The 17,429-nt window shown below is 42.7% G+C and overlaps 1 protein-coding gene across 2 annotated transcripts; it reads left to right on the top strand.

Annotated features, from left to right (window-relative positions):
• The first annotated feature begins 2,795 nt into the window (after positions 1–2,795).
• On the top strand, positions 2,796–17,185 carry cbln1 (cerebellin 1 precursor). Of its 2 annotated transcripts, none has more exons than XM_019856924.1 (3): positions 2,796–3,569; positions 4,812–4,931; positions 15,559–17,185. In XM_019856924.1, exons 1-3 carry the CDS (start codon positions 3,306–3,308, stop codon positions 15,754–15,756), a joined length of 582 nt encoding a protein of 193 aa, XP_019712483.1. In that variant the 5' UTR covers positions 2,796–3,305; the 3' UTR covers positions 15,757–17,185. The 2 variants fall into 2 exon arrangements, with proteins under 2 accessions (XP_019712483.1, XP_019712484.1); XM_019856925.1 differs by lacking the exon at positions 15,559–17,185 and adding an exon at positions 5,366–5,490 and having other exon boundaries at positions 3,217–3,569.
• Positions 17,186–17,429: the final 244 nt, after the last annotated feature.

Below are 17,429 nucleotides of genomic sequence, written 5' to 3' on the forward strand. Positions count from 1 at the left end.
CTGAAAGCAGTTATTATTATTTAGATCTTGATTCACGCATATAAAATACTAAGATCTTGATTAATGTTCAATAACAATCAAAGCGTCGAGAGGATTCGGTATTTGGTTCTCTCGCTCAGGAAAGGGGAAGCTTTTTGTCAAATTGACACCTTTTAGTTGATGATAAACATCAACGCTCAAAATCTTTGCAGTACATGGATGTGGTGGGCCCCATGGGTTTGTCTCGAGCCCATCAAAATACTAAACACACCTCTGCTTGAAAGCTTTAAAAAGCCAGCCAGCAAGCGGGGAGCGGCGGAGTCGGGTGTTCATGCTCTGCAATGCTGCTCACGTTATTGTCAGAGACTGCAACGGTAACCCTGACTAACATCTGTGAGAGTACCTCATGTCATGCATGTGCATCCCTGTTGGTTGGGCTCCCCGAGGTGCTTATTTGGTACACTTTCTGCTTTGCTGCACCTCCTCCTCATCATGTCTGCTACATCTGCCAGGATATCAGTGGAGGCTTTGTGAAATGTTTTGTTTTTGTACATACACAAGCTGGTTTTTTTTTTTTTTTTTAGCTCACAAAAATTTACATTGTTTTCACTCATTCCACTGTTGTTTTTTTACTTTTTCTTCTTGCATCGGAGAGGCCAATTAGGGAATCTGATGCCTCATAACATTTCTGTGCGTACATGGCAGCTTGCAAATAATGACAGCTATGTTGTAAACATGGCTTTTTTATTTTTTAACAAGATACAACATGTACAGCATCAAATTAACAGACGCAGAACACTCCGAAAAATGAACCATAAGATAATTTATGTTTAAGTAAATATCTATTTAATTTTATTTCAATCATACGATTTTTTTGTTGTTTCGATTTGTTAAAATCAGTGTTAGTCTTAGAATTTCAAAAGTAGTCTATTTGAATCAGTTAAAATGTACAAATATAGTATAAATATCATAGGCTGTGGATAAACCAAGATTCATTTCATTAAATCTTATTAAATTGCCTCCCATTATGTTCAGATAAATATGAAAATATTTCCTGTGGTAAATTAATCGGGTTGTCATTATTTGAAATGAACAAGAAGGACTTTCCCAGGATGCCTAGTAGCATTTGTAAATAGTTTAAATCTTCAAACAACTTTGTTTATCGCTAAATACATCTTTTAGTGTTAAGATTACTTCCGTTTTGTATTCTCCTGTTGTGTAATAGTAGTTGTGTGTGTTGCACATAACTCTCGTTCTTATTTGCTTCCTTTCCATTTGACTGGCAAATATACACCACGTAGTTTATTGGCCCGTTTATGTTAAAGTTCAAGTAATTCAAATAAATGGAAATGTTTTATGCATTTGAAATGCATAACTGTAATGAATTTGCCCTAAAACATTCTGCGAGTGAATGGACTCTGGCTTTAGAGGATAAAAGTCACAGAAATCAAATTTTTTTGTTTTTGTGGGGGAATGCTGACATTCTTTGTAATTTTGCAACCTTTTTCTTGACAGTAAGCTTATAGCTTCGCAATTTTTTTCTGTTTTTTTTTTTTTTTTGTATATTTTTTCCCTGTGGGTCCCCGATGCGCTAATACTCACATATTTCCCATAAGACAAAGTGGAAGTGAGTGTTTTAGGCTTCAGTTCTAATAACAGTGGATTACTATTGTTGAGCAGGTTGGAGTGTTTTTATTTACAATGAAAGGCTGAGGGTATTCTTTGGGTTAATTTTAACCTTCAAGATGTGTTTAGGTTAGGCAATGGGGGTGCATGTGACCCTGTGGAGCACACTTTTTTTTTCCCTTCTGCGATATTCATCTGCTTTGTTACCCGCTCAACTTTGGATTAATCCACTGATTAAAGCACAAATGTGAAAACTGTGACCAAGTGGACCAATGAAGCAATGCACTGGCTGGAGTGTCTTTGAATCTTCAGCTGGCAGCTTGGATGAACATACGAACACTGGAACATCCTACATTAGTTTCTGTGATGACATGTGTCTACCGACAGAAAATGTTCCACTCGTTCAACAAAAACAAGCTACGGTTTATGACCAAACTGACAACTCAGGAAGGCTACGGAGAATGCCTTTCAAAGAAGGTATAGAGCACTTTGCAAACGGCCCGAAAACCATCTGACAAAGCAAATGAACATTACCAAGAGACGCTATGCAGAAAAGCTGGAAAAAAAAACAGTTCACTGTTAACAACTGTGCGTGGTTGTGGAATGGCCTGAAATCAGTAACAAACTCCAGGAGAGCATCCCCCAAGCAGAGAACAATAAGGAACTGGCTGACGACCTCAATATGTTCTAATGCAAATTTGAAAAGGACACTTTCACACCCAAAACACACTCCCACCCCCACTAACAACGACCTCAGTCACAGTCCGCATGGTGTGTCTCCCTCCTGCCTGAGAGTCTGGACTGACCAGCTTGCGCCATGTTGCTCAGCTTCTGACATGTAATGAATTATTTTGTATTGGTCAAATGTTTCATACACATTTTCCTGGCACATACACTGTATTGGTTTCAAAATTGAAACGTGCCCCCCTGCCCACCGACGATGGAGGGAGAGAAAGCGAGCGAGCGAGAAATTGAGAGAGAGAGAGAGAGAGAGAGAGAGAGAGAGAGAGAGAGAGAGAGAGAGAGAGATGCCTGAAGTGCAGGAGGGGCGGGGGATCGTGGGGGTCGAGGCGATTGGAAAATAGGTGGGACGCGCACGCGCTAATCCGATGATGGTTCCCCGTGCCCGGAGGGAGGGCCAACTCTGCGGTTGAGGGAGAAAAGAAGAAGAAAAAAAAAAGTAAAAGCAAGGCGTTAGCATCTCGAGCTGCGTCGCCGCGTCTCTTCCTCCGGAGCCCTTTGTGTTTGAAACTCTCCTATGTGACGTATCAATAATTCAGTCGCGCGCGCGCGAGCGAGCAAGACGAAGCTCGCCCCCCACCACCCACCCATTGGCCAACCTACAGCGTCTCTCCGCGCGCTATGACTGCTTCTTCCGCGCGCACACACCACGGCCCCGCCGCGCCGCGCGACACGCTCCTCTACCGTCCTGCAAATCAGTGAAAAGCTGCAAAGAAGTGAAAAAGGAAAAGAAAGGACGACGGATTCCGAGTGTCAAGTCGAGCTGGACTTGGTGGAACTTGAGAAAGAAAGGAGAGGAGCTAAGCGCCTGCCGCCAACTCAATTTCCAGAGCAAGCGTGTTCGCCAACTCCCGGCAGAGTTTGCGTCACTTTGGGCCAAAGCTGGGGACACTCTCGCCGCCGTATTTGACGTTTCAAAGTGGACTAAAAAGCCCAAGTCGTCGCTTGTGATTGTGGGTATGTTAGCGTTTTGGCTGCTGGGTGCCGTGTGGCTCGCGGCAAGCCCCAACCCGAGCCGCGCTCAGAACGAGACGGAACCGATCGTCCTGGAGGGGAAGTGCCTGGTGGTGTGCGACTCCAACCCGACGTCGGACCCGACGGGCACCGCGCTGGGCATCTCGGTGCGCTCCGGCAGCGCCAAAGTTGCCTTCTCCGCCGTCCGAAACACCAACCACGAACCTTCGGAAATGAGCAACCGGACCATGGTCATCTACTTTGATCGGGTAGGGAACAAACACTTGCTTTTCATCTTGAAAGTGCCACTTTATAACCAAGCTAATCTAATGAATGTGCTGTTGAGATCAAGTGGAGATTTAATGTCTGACAAGGCAGAAGAAAAGTGTGGCGTTTGTGTTAAAAATGTTGAAGACCAAATACTGAGTAGTGAGTTATCAATTCCATGTCAGGTTAATGTGTTTATTCATTTTATTAATAATGTCTATGAAAATAGTGATCTTACATCAGGACTGCTTCTGCAGGTAAAACACTGCTGTAGTATTTTTATATTGACTGTAATCCCTCATCGGGAAACGCAATTTACATTCTGCACAAGCTGTGCTGCAGAGTCAGGAGGGTGTCGACGGTGCCTTGCTCAAGGGCACATCAACATCTGTCCACAGGAGGACTGAACGTAAAACTGTGGGTCCAAAGCACACACCCTCACAAATAAGCGACGGTTGCTGAAATATGAACTGTTACATGCGTTTTAAAAAATGTGTTGTAAAAACAAAACAAACAAAAATATCCAGGTCAGAATGAATTTGCTGGAAGGACAAATCAGCAACTTCCAGTCGTGGCAGTCTGGTAGTCTAATGGTCAGATGCACAATCCAAGTGAAGCGTGTGTGATCCAATCTTTTTTCAAGCTAATGCAAGTCTGACATAAAAAAAGAAAAAAAAAGCCTTTTTCAGATTTTGGCTTTTCAAGATGTTATTGGCTATGTGATCTGACATGTCATCAAATAATTTAGTGACTGCAGGTCACGGGGGCGAGGTCCTACTTGCTTGCCAGAAAGGTTAATTTTCACTCAAACTGCCGCTCAATTACCCGCCACGGTCCGCTTCCATCTATTCCATTAAACCAGACATTTGGCTGCAGAGATGCATAACTGAAATTTCATTGGGAAGATGATTTGAGTCTTTTTTTTCCCTGTCCTATAAAGTTAAATGGCAAAAAGGGGCAGATAAAGGAATCCATTTTTTTGTCTTCATTGGTGGAATGTGAACACGGTAAGGCAAGATGCGCATGTTGTTTGATTAATCATAGACTTGATCGGATTCCTTGTAACTTGGAAAAATTGAACAGTTTATGAAACAACAGGAAGACAAATAAGAGCAGAAATGTTGTGTGTGGGTGTCAGCGAAAACGTCACACCTTGTCATCGTTTGCCGCACCCTAACGTCAAATTGCAGCAACTAATTGAATCCCACGTCGACAACCTAACGTTCTTATTTCTCCTCTGTCAGGTTCTCGTAAACGTCGGGAGGAATTTCGACGAGGAGAGGAGTAATTTCATCGCTCCACGAAAAGGGATTTACAGTTTTAACTTCCATGTAGTGAAAGTGTACAACCGCCAAACAATACAGGTTAGTGTGTGTGTGTGTGTGTGTGTGTGTGTGTGTGTGTGTGTGTGTGTGTGTGTGTGTGTGTGTGAGTGTGTGTGTGTGTGTGTGTCTGCGCGCATCTTATTTCTCCAGTGAGAACAAAAAATGGGTGGGCATCAAGAGATGATGGTTAGAATCCGAACATGCACAGAGTCACAATCAAATGGGGCGCCTGTAGCGCAATACTGTAGCCGCTACAACTTCAGCACCACGGACAGCACATATTCCCTCCACTTCTTTGTTGCGGTATTCAGATAGTGAGGTTCCACGCCGCACGGCTTTGAATTTACAGGAAAGAAATATCTATTTGCTGGTCTGTTAATACAGCGTTTGCCAATTAGGGGCACGCGTCTCCCTGGGGGTACGTGAGCACATTGCAGGGAGTACCTGGAAACATGTCATCATGTATTTTGCAGATGGATAACCTGTGGCGCAGCGGCAGCAAAATGACAACAGCCGCATGTCAACCCAAGTGTGACATGAACCCATTCATGCACCCTGTAACCAGATAACATGATAAGCTGTCCGCTGTTGTAACCGCTGTCCCTGAATTCTTCAATGGAGCGCCACTTTTTGGTGGTCAGTGTGACAAGAGTATACCCAGCAAAAGGCAGGTTCATTCTTCAATCGAAGTCCAACCGCTGTCCCTGAAAGGTTTTTAAGGGGACTTCTTCAAAGGAGCGCCACTTTTTGGTGGTCAGTGTGACAAGCGTATCCCCAGCAAAAGGCAGGTTCATTCTTCAATCGAAGTCATATATATTTTGAAATATATTTATGTTTGAATTAAAAAGAAGACAACGCCTGAGAATTAAGTGTTCACATTTAGGAAACAAAAGAAAAAGATTTTCATGTTATAATCAGTTGTGTTCCGTTCCACTTTTGGAGACTCATCAAGCCGTACGAGTTAGGGGGGTACTCATGCTATGACAAAAGGTTTCGGGGTAGACAGTTCGGGAACCGCACCCATGCAAAACCGCCTCCCCTTCGTCCCACTTACAACTCACTTCCACCTCATGCGCCCTGCTGCCTCTTTTGATTCTTTTGATGTGTCAAGTGATAGGAAATGTTTGAGCAACCCCTCACCCCCCCGTTCCCTGTGTTAAACATGTGAAATAATGAGTGTTAGTTACAATGTGTTCTTTGCAAATTAAACTGTTGTGTAATTATGCTGTGGGCTCCCTGGAGTTTTGCCGTTACGTGTTGCTACTTAGAACGCTATTATTGGAGTCCCAAATTAATTACCGCGGCATAGCTGCGGCAACAGCGAGGAAGGCGGGAAACATTTGGAGCGGGTTATTGTTGTCTGGCTACGCGCACAAAACACAAGTGAAGGTGACAAATGTGAGGCGCGTTGCTCTAAATGTCATCAAGTTAGTCAAACGGTGCAGAAGATATTGAAATGAGGAAAACAGAGTGATTTCAACTTGCTTTCCAAATACAGAACAGGTGTCGAAGTTCCTCCCATCCATCCCCGCTACCCGGTGTGTTGAAAACTCCCGCTGTTTAATTGCCTGAGAGGCAGTTGTTGCGACGCGCGCAAGAAATGCGAGGCAGCAGATGAAAAACGCACGTTGCAAAGCATGAAGGGAAGGCAGCGAGGGCGCATGAAAAGGAAGGTGGGAGAAAGGAAAGGTGAAAACGAACCCGCGTGGATGGACGGGAAAAGTAATGAACGGGCTAGGAGAGGCATAAAAGGGAACGATGGACACTAAGGAAGGGAAAAGATGCTTTGCGGGGACAATCAGGATGAAAGGATGAAAGTCTGAGGAAGCACTGATCATAAGACACTTTTCCAGTGCAAAAAACTGCTTATTTTGATTAATTGTGAGGGATCAGGTTGTGTTGCGTATTCGTTTTGCCTCAGTGAATCAATTCACTTACTTGCAAAGTAACGCACTTTATTCTTATTGATGTATTTTCAATCAGAAACCAGTCATCTGACGCATGACAGATAACATGACACCAAGCGACACCTCTTTCACGATTAGATTTATGAGGTTCTTATAATTTGGTGGTTTCCTAAAATGCAATATTTAATCGGTGATTAATCTGTTGATTATTTTGTCGATTGATCGATGAATCAGATTTGTTTTTAAAAATATGTTTTCATTGGCATGCTTTTATTGAAAAACAGGATATTATTTCAAATTGATAGTACAGAACACACATTTATGATGATTCATGGGGCGTAACATGTCGGAAAACATACAAAAAGGTGTTTTTCCCCAAAGTACTGTAAAAGCAAATGTTTTATTTTCATTCAACACAAAGATAATCAGTCTGCTTTCATCAAGAGATCAGAAAATAGTGACTGTGGACGAGCAGAAATTCTGAGGATTTGGACAAATTTTAAATTAAAAAGAGGTATCGAAACAATTACTCGATTATCAAATATCTTTATCGATTACTTTATCAATTAATTGTCAATCGACGTTTGCACCTCAAAGAAAATATGTGCAGTGATTCAATCTTTTTCATTACTTAACATTTTTTTTTTCTTTTTTGTCTGAAATTAAAACTCATTCACCTAGGATTGAATGTCCGGATTCTTAAAAACCCAAAATATGTCATTGGCAGTGAAAGAGTTTCAAACAAAGTTGATAAAAGCACTCTTTTTCCTGGACTAAACGCATTTCGGGTCAACATCTGTAAAATAACATGGCGGCAACTCTGGTGGTACTCATACAGGGCACATTAATAATCTGTGATACTTTACTCCAACTTTGCCAGAATACTGGCCTGGTCCTGATTTTCATGTCAGTGCAAGGCTTGCTGCGCTTTTGACAATTTCGCAGACCGGCCTTCTCCAAACATGGTGAGCCGGCACAGCGGAAAGAGAGTCTTGGGGATGCATCCGGCGGGATGACAATCTGTTTGCAGAAAGTCAGTCTAAACCGTATGCCTGCTCAGAGCATGTCAAACACCAGCGTAGGGTAGACAACTGATATAACGATGCATTTCATTTAATGGGTGGGCATGACCAATCAGGGGTCTACGGTGGTCTCCAAGTCCCACTTCAAGGTGCAGGTGTGTTTCTGCCATCTGTCAACGTTAGTGTTTGAAGGTAGTGAGAGGATCCGCTTTGATTAGCCATGATTGATGTCGGCTGTGACCACTACCACAGCGGCGCAGCCCTCCCACTCAGAGATCTGCAAGATTATCAACATCAGATTCACGCCATGCGCCGCACAGGATTCACGCCGGCCATGACACTGGAGTCCATAGACTCTTCTTTTTCACTGCCATTGGCTGCCTGACAGGTCACATTTTTTTTTTCGCAAGCATTTCTACTGTATCCGAAAATCAGCACAGCATGGTGAGGTTACTTTCTGCACATCCTGACCTTTTTGTCCAGTTTCCTCCCTCGGTGGCCTCCCTCATATCCAATGAGATATATATCGGAAAAAGGTTCTCTCAAGTTTAATAAACATGATGTTCTCTCGAGAAAATGATTATTCTATTGTACAAAAACTTAAGGATACGTGTATTACAGATTCTATTGGAATACAGCATCTCTGTGACTGCATCAGCTTCCACATTGACAATGGCGAGTTGAAGACACTATCCCATCCCCTAGCCAAGCCTGGTTACTTTATGAGATTATTTAAATCCAAAGCATTTATGTTGCTCAACATTTAGTTTGAAAGTGGCCAATGCTGCTCGCCTGCGGGGGATGACCATAACGCACACGTGATGAACAATCGCCGTGTCGTCTGGTTTGACTTCGTCTTTCCACATGGAGGGTGGCCTGACAATAGTCCAAAACACGAGAAAAGATCCGTCACAAATCTCACTAATGTTTCTTGAGAGGACAATAATGCGCTGTTAATCGCAATTTAAATTCAAGTCAAATATGTTGATTATCGAAAAATGAAAACCAGTTGGCCGTTTATTTTTGAGCGGAAATTAGTTTATTTTATTTATTTTTTGTTTTGTGTATTTGGAATTAAGCAAAAAATATATATTGTTCATGTTTATCCAAATACTCGATTGTTCGGTAAAATTTTCAGTAGGATATCCGAATGCCAAAATATTCGATAGCCGCTGTCCTAGAATCAGTCCTCACACTCATCACTGCTCAGCGCTTAGCAATGAGACAGACAGGAAGCAATGCTAGACTAAAGTGGCTGGAGTGGCTTGAAAGGGGAAGTCAACCCCCAAATTTTCTTTACAGTAAGATGTTTTCTGAAGCTGAGCAATGATTGGTTGTTACCGGAACCTTGAGCAACTGTGATGTCATTTTCAGTCAACAGCAAGTGGCAAAATGGTAGAGCCCAGTCCATTCAGACAGAACTCACTGGAGTGGGACATTATCCAATGTGTGCACTTAGACTGCTGTTGCGGCTTCCCTCCTTAAGCTCATTATGTGTGTATGTGTGGTGGCATCAGCACAACAATTACTTCTGTAATGAACTTCAGCAGCAGCTGACGACTTCCACGCTCGGCTTTAACTGTCCAGCCTGCATGCGTGTCACATGTACATATTGAGCAAATACACTAATGAGGCCAAATTATACAGTTGGGAGATCGCATGAAAAGGCAACTAGCTGATTGGCTTGAAATAAGAAGAGAAGGCAGGGTCTAGAACTAAGAACTGGTGAAGGGGGTTCCGGAGATAGAAATGTACAAATGGAAACTGTTCAAGCACGAGCTGCTGATTGTCTGCGTTCCGAAATTAATGCAAGCGGAGAGCGCTCTGTCTCTCCGAGCACACACACTCGCAGTGTGTGTTAGGGCGTCAGAGTGAATTTCTGAACGTGCCCCGGTTGAAGGAAGCAAACAAGGACAATACCTCCGCTTCCAACCACAGAAAACTTTTCCTTTTAAATTGAAAATGGCTTACTCTAACTAGAATCTTGCATTGAATGGTGGTAGAATCCTGCTCAATTATTGTGCCTTTTGCTGCTGTCAATTCTGGTTGTAGCGTCAGGGAGTTACATGCTAAACTAGCGATGCATCACACGTTAGTTGCCATGACTACTACTTCTTTTTCCATTCCTTCTACTTTCTTTTGTCGTTTGGCAAATACCTTTGGTGCATTATCAATTCGTATCCTAAAGAAGGTGGGCACCGGTGGTCATACATTAAAAGTCTTGGACAACCGTCAAAAGAAAATCAACATTGTCACAACTGACTCTGTTGCCCTGGATAACCAAAAATCTAAAAAGCCATATAAGAGCTCGAGGGCAAAACTATTTAGCTATCCTTCACACGTACGTGAGCCAGGGGCTTCTTACAAAACTTTTTTTTTATTTTTGTATGTTCTGCTTCCTTACAAGCAACGTCAACCTCAACTAGTATCGTGCAAGAGAAATCCTGGGTGAGAGGGATGGAAATTGATAACAAACATGAATCAGCCAGTACCTGAATGTCCATTGTTTTGTACACCTGTTTTCAATTAAAAAATGCAGATTTTCTAGCTAGAGCGTGAAATGAAGTACCACCGTGGCATTCCTGTATGTGTACCCATCTTAAGAGCTAACAACAGATGTTCTTATTCTTGTTCTTTTTCCCTCATAAGAGCTTTTGTTTTTATTTCAGCTGTGCGCTTTTTAACGCAATTTGGGGAGCATCTGTTCGAAAAATACAAAGAGACTCGCTGTGGGGTTTGAAGCTGTAACTATTTTGTCGAGTTTCTTCCATTCACATTATAACCTGTAATGTGCTAACCTGCGGGAAATGCAGCCGCACGACACAACTCGGAGGAAGGCCATTGTGCCAGCCATTGGCCAGAAAGGCAATTGCTAAAACGCGCACAGTTTGAAACTAAAGACGTCAGACGTCGGAAAGTAATGACTCAGAATTTTGCGTCAGCATCAAATCTCAGAGTTTAATGTCGGCGCCGATGAAAATGTGTGTGGGACTTAAGCTCCACGCGGCTCTGCTGGAGAATCAAGGCTCTATGAACACTCGCTGTTTCGGTCTGCACCAAAGAATTTGCCACTTTAGTGGTATTCTTCCATTCATCCATTTTCCGATCCGTTTATCCTCACGAAGGTCACGGGCCTGCTGGAGCCTATCCCAGCTGACTTGGGGCGGTAAGCGGGGTACACCCTGAACTGGTTGCCGGCCAATCGCAGGGCAAATACAGAAGAACAACCACTCGCTTTCACAATCATACCTTGGAATAATTTCGAGTGTTCCATTAATCCAGCACGCATGTCTTTGGAACGTGGGAGGAAACCGGAGTACCCGGAGAAAACCCACGCAGGCACGGGGAGACTTCACACAGGAAGGGCGGAGTCTGAATTTTGCACCTGCGCGTTGTGAGGCAGGCATGCTAACCAGTCGACCGTTGTGCCGCCCCTTTGCTGGTATTCTTTGTACAATATTTTTGTGTGATCCTTTGCTTGTGCTCTCAATGTTTTTAAATGTTTAAAATGTTTGTTATATTTTGAGTGTGTTTGAAGACCTTAAAAAAAAACAAACAAACAAAAAAAAAAAAAACAAGTGTCATAAATGCTTTCGATATATGCCAAAGGAGTGTTTACATATCTAACACCCCCGCCTCCTCGCCAGTGCATTTCAGTGGACATCAATAATACAGTATGCAGATTTTTGCTATTCGGTCAACTGTCTGTCGTGTGTTTCAGTTATGGCTTGGGGGGTCACGAATGTAACCTCCGGGATGGAGGGGGTTTTATTGTACATTTGTCAAACATCATCTTTTTAGGATATCTGAAACATTAAGAACATGCCAAAATAAATCATACATATAGCGTAGAAACCTATGTGGCCTGAAGAATGGAAACAGAAGTTCAGAACATTGTCTTAACCCTCGATTGCATTTGCAGCTTGACATACTGACTACCGGTACGTATTATACACACCAATAAGTTGGGTTTGTGATGTTTCAATTTCTCCACTTTTTCACACTTATTTAGAAACTTATATGACCTCCCTTGACAAACGATGGAGGGTTCCAATACAATAATTTGTCCATTTTTATAACGCAGGTCCTCGACGAATTCTTGTTATTAAACAAATTATGTACAAGCATAAAATGTTGAAAAATACGCTTTTGGACTGCGGATGGCGTTTACACTCATATTTACTATTTTTTATTCTGGTAACAAGTGTAACAGTTGAGAAAGTTATGCACTAATGACTTCAAGGAAACCTGTTCACTGGCCGTTGCTAGTTACCACAGACTGAAAAAGCAACAGTGCTTCTGACAACTTGACTTATCAACATTTGTGATTTTCTTTCACTTTCTGCTTTCATTGGACCATGCGGCTTTCAAACATTGAACCGGAGGTCACTTGCGAGCAGTCTGAGCCCGCCTTCCGAAGCCTTCTCACACTGCTTCTTTTGAGCATTCCGCGGCTCAGCTGGTTTCTCACACCAGTGAAGCAACTGCGCTCGTGTTTGCTTTAACCGAAACCAAACCTGGAAAAAAACTGAACGTGCGTGTTTTTGAAACGTGAACATGCAAATTCCACACTTGAAGGCCGGAGCCCAGATTGGAATGATAATTAATCACTAGATCATCAGTAATAATAATTAGAACAGCAATAATTTTTGAATGCAAAATCCAATATGTAAATACACAGTAGGGAGATGACCAAAGTGGCCAGTGTTGATATTTTACTTAATCAGAGATTTATTTATTTTTTTTGTCCTAAAAGACTCGCATGCTGCGTTTTATATTTGCGGCCTCTCCGCGCTTCCACCTTTCATATTTAGCTTCCAATTTTTTTTTTCTATGTCTTCTTTTAATCGTTGGCTTCCTGCATCCCCTTTGTTGCTCTTGGTCGGTTATTGCCTCTTGCTCCATAATAAGGCACTTAATTGATGCTTATGCATAATGAATGCGGGTCAATTTAGGCCTGACCAATGTGCAGTCCTATTACCGTGCTTTTATTTTTATGCCTGGTAATTGAGGTAAGGTGAGGAGAGTGTAGTACACTCTTCATGGGAGTGTATGTGCTTGTGTGTGGTGAATGTCCGGCACAACATATCACGGGGTTAATAAGGGTAATTTGACACCGTTGGTTATGTTCTACGTAATGTCCTGATTGCATTTAATTGCTGATGTCACCTCAACATTCTAGATAAAGGAACAGAACTATTTGATAAGTGACTCCTTAAGGTCTCCATCCAAGTAAGTGGCAGCTGAGTCAATAATATTTGCATCAAAATTATTACACATTATGCCACAAAGAACTGGATCGGTCTGCTACATAATACAGGCGTGAAGAGCAGTTTTGAACTAGACTCTTGGCCAACAAAGCATGTTCACAGTCTTTGGACCACAAAGAACTGAACAGATCTCAACATCTTAAAAAAAAAAGTTTTATTGATTAAGAGACATACGATGCCATTCAATAGACATTTAACAACTCCATTTGAGCTGATCCTTGCATGGGAACCTGCATTGGGGCCGATCCCAGCTGTCTCAGGGCACAAAGTGGGTACAACCTGAACTGGTTGCCAGCCAATCGCAGGGGACACAGCGACTAAAAACTATTCACGCTCACACTCACACCGAGGCACAATTTAGAGTACTCCATGAAGCTCCCATGCATGTTGTTGGAATGTGGGAGGAAACCGGAGAATACCCGGAGAAAACCAACGCAGGGCCGGTGTCATGTTTCTCAGATATGCTATGGCTGGTAAGCATGTACTGCGCATTAAGTGGAAGAGTGTTGGAAGGACACACGGGAAGGCGGGCTAACTGGCTGGAAACAAGAACTTGAAGTGGAACAAATGTGGCAAAAAAAAAACAAGTCCATGAAGTGAACACCAGTTCAGCGTGGATCGCATCCTAAAGCATAAGCGCAATGTATAAAAGATATTAAACATACATTGTGTGCATATATTAAAAGTGAGCGAAGTCCTTTGTGTTCATCTTCAATGAATACTGAATTTTATTGGTTTCAGCACTAGAAACTACACCCCCCCCCACACACACACACACCCCTCCCCTCCACGTTGACCTAGCACACGTTGCCATCCTGATATAATGAAAAAAGGAGTTCAAGTAGCGTCTGAGTGTTTTCATGTAATTATTCAATGCAACATGCTAACACTCGTTCTCACACGTGTGCTCTGACTCTGAGTCACCATTAAGCGGGTTGCCCATTAAAGAGGAGGGGCGGACCAAAAGAGCTCTCCACTCTCTTCATCCTGCCCACACACACACGCACGCACGCACGCACGCACGCACGCGCGCGCGCGCACACGCACACACACACACACACACACACACACACACACACACACACACACACACACACTTGTGCGTCAGGAGGTGGAGTGATGTATAAGTGTATAATTATGGTGTGATGTTGATGGTTATGCCGCATCCGTTGATTTAGCGAAGTTTCGAATGCTTCAACTCCACCAAGCATTTTGATTTTTGTTCGGATGAAGCAACTTTTGTTTTTCGAACAGTTACTAGCACTGCACTGGTATGTACATTATGTACATGCAACATGGTACACCTGTGTGGATTTTATTGGACTAACCTAAGGGCCATATGTCACGTAGTGTGACTGTTGCAAATACTGTGAAACAAATGACGATGACAATTCATGATCCTGTGAAGCAGTTATAAGAAAAACACGTGGAAGACGTTTGTAATTGTTCGAAAAAAAAAAAAAAATTACCACCACAAAGTGAATCGTCGACACCCTATTCACAACCTTTGCTATACCATATCAGTCCAACCGTGTATGAGGTGGGTCAGAAAATTCCAGGACTGGGGTCGGAAAATATTTTTTTTAAAATAAAAATGCTATTTATTATTATTATTTTATTTATTTTTTTTTTTTAACGAGTCTTCCTCTTCATGACAATCAACCACCATGACAACAGGGCTGCTCACAATTCCTGGCCAAGAGGAACACAGCCGTGCTGGAGCAACCTCTCCACTCACTTGACATGGCTCTGTGAAATTCGTTTTTCTTCTTCTTCTTCCCCAAGCTCAAGGGAGTCCTCACAGAGACCCGTTTTTAAAGACGTAGACGACATCAAGATGGCACTGACGTTAGAAATGCAGAGGATCTCGGAAAAATCCATCCAGGTGCATGAACGGACAACGGAAAAGACCCGGAAAGTGCACTCATTTCCAAAGCGATCACCTGCGGGGCAAAAGCGGAGTCTAGTCCTGAAATATTTCTGCACTTTAGCTTGTTTGCTTCAAGACTGTAGGAACTTCCGTTTGGTCTATACATAGAAATACAGTCATTTTCTAGACCCATTGACCAGTGTGTGTGTGTGCGCGTGTGTGTGTGTTGCACCCATAGCCTTGTTGACTTTTAAACGTCTGCTACCATATGCTCTCATTGTGTTTCATCACTAACAATACTGGGATGTTAATGATATAAATGTATGTTGTTGATTGTATTTTTAAAAAGTGGTGTTCACCCACACCATGATCAGTTATTGCAAGCGTTCTCGAGAGAGGTCTTGGTTTCAAGATCGGTCTCGAGAGCAGTTTTTAAGGGTTTTGGCCTCGTCTTGGAATTCGAGGTCAGATCAATTCCACGAAATAGACTCTTGTTTGTTTTAAAACGATTTGCGTGTTAGGCGTTCTCTAGATTCAGGTGGGTCCTTGACTTGCGTGCTGTATTTGTGAATCCGTCTCCATCTGTCTGTTGTCCAGGTGAGCCTCATGCACAACGGCTGGCCCGTCATCTCAGCCTTTGCTGGCGACCAGGATGTGACCCGTGAGGCGGCCAGCAATGGCGTTCTGATCCAGATGGAAAAAGGAGACCGGGCCTACCTCAAACTGGAGAGAGGAAATTTGATGGGAGGATGGAAATACTCCACCTTCTCCGGCTTCCTGGTGTTCCCCATGTAGAGGAGAAGTGTGGAAGTGGAGCAGGGGAGTGAAAAGGAGGAGGAGGAGGAGCTGGTTTGGTTGTTGATGGGAAGTGCAAACGAGATGGCGCTACGCGGGCAAGAGAAAACAAGAGTTGACGATGGACTTCTGTATGGGATGCTGCTGAAGAGTTGAAAAGTGTGGCCACCTTCTTCTCTTCCCTTCATTCTTTCATCCATCTAGTCCTCCTAGTGTTGATCTGTGGATGGCCCCAATATATTTTTTTTTTTGTTCTCTGCTCCATTCAATACATATAACGTTAGTGGAGAGTAGCCCTTCCATCCCTTCATTCCATCGACTACTTTGAGGAATGTTTCTTTCATAGTTCAGCCCATCTAGTTTTTGGGGGAGGGGAATTGCTCAGATTTTGGAGCAAACACCAAAATGTACATCTTTCTTCTTCAAGAAGCGTTCGTCAGCTGCGTTAAATCCTTTGACCGCATCTTCTCCAGAAGACTCCCCAAATCCACCACCACGCCATCAAGGCTGCAAGTGACGGTGAAAACACCTCGAAATGCCAAGTTCACATGGGAACTGTTAATCAACCGATTTTTTTTTTTTTGGCGCAAATATCAACAGTAAGAATCATGACTCTGCAACGGGCTTCAAAACTGCGGCAAAGCAAATGAGGCGGAGGGCATTTTGAACAGTGCTGCTTTTCTTGCTTTGTTTTCTTTTTTTTTTTTCCTGTCTCTGAAAGCTGCAGTTTCGTTTGACTTCTCTGTGACCCACCCCCAGAAGCTCCACCCCCCATGTTCCTCCTCCATGAGCGGTCCATCTCATCCTCCTCCAAACCTTCCCCCACGTGTACTTTTATCTGCTGCTGTATTCGTTTGCCTCCTAGCACGGACTATTCCTTGCTTTACTTCAACGTCAGACTTGGAACTCTGGGACACTCAAAAGAAACAATATGTCGTACATAGATGAGGTTATATCATAGATCCGAGCCACAGTTTCTACCGCAACTATGATGAAGATAACAATAATACCCACACCTTAAATTTAATCCGGTTGATGACTATAATGTCTGTATATTCTGTATTTCAGTGTTATATCGAAGAAAAAAAATTATTGTAAGGGGAACTTCTAGTGATTTTGTGTGGGGAAACTGGGCTGCTCTTCTGCTCTTCTGATGACAAGAAAATTTGCTTCTTGTTTTTTTTTTGGGGGGGGTCAAATTAAGTTGTGGCTAAAAAGCTCAGATGCTACATACATACAGTGTTACAGTATATTATCAGAAGATAAATTGCTATTATTATTATTATTATTATATTATTATTATCTTGGCTGTAAATTACATGTGAATATTTAGACCTTAAAAATTCTGATTTATCACTCAATCAAATGGATTTATTATTGACTGTTTTGTTCTTTTAATTGCTCTGACATCAATAAAATGTAAATGTAATTTTATTTTTCTTTAACCTATTTCACTGTGTGGTCTGGTAGTTTATTCAGTCAACATTTTTTGTGTCATGTTCTTGTCCACTTGTAGTTGTCGTCGCACTTCCCGACTCCTCCGCTGCCGCGTTCTCTTGTTTGCCATCTTTGTTTTTTTTTGTTTTTTTTTTTTTCCTCAGGCTTCCCCCTTTTCCCGCTGTCTCTCTCCACTCTGTTGGTTTTTCAGGTTTTGTGGTTTGTTTCTCTCCAGA

This window comes from Hippocampus comes, unplaced genomic scaffold, assembly GCF_001891065.2.
Source record: "Hippocampus comes isolate QL1 unplaced genomic scaffold, H_comes_QL1_v1.1 scaffold186, whole genome shotgun sequence".
In the NCBI taxonomy this organism is placed as follows: Eukaryota; Metazoa; Chordata; class Actinopteri; order Syngnathiformes; family Syngnathidae; genus Hippocampus; species Hippocampus comes.

What these genes read in the sequence shown, in the direction of transcription:
- cbln1 (XM_019856924.1), top strand. Translation starts at nt 3,306, where the DNA reads ATGTTAGCGTTTTGGCTGCTGGGTGCCGTGTGGCTCGCGGCAAGCCCC. An exon ending in TGGTCATCTACTTTGATCGG is followed by an intron (nt 3,570 to 4,811) that starts GTAGGGAACAAA and finishes CTCCTCTGTCAG; the next exon opens with GTTCTCGTAAACGTCGGGAG. An exon ending in ACAACCGCCAAACAATACAG is followed by an intron (nt 4,932 to 15,558) that starts GTTAGTGTGTGT and finishes TCTGTTGTCCAG; the next exon opens with GTGAGCCTCATGCACAACGG.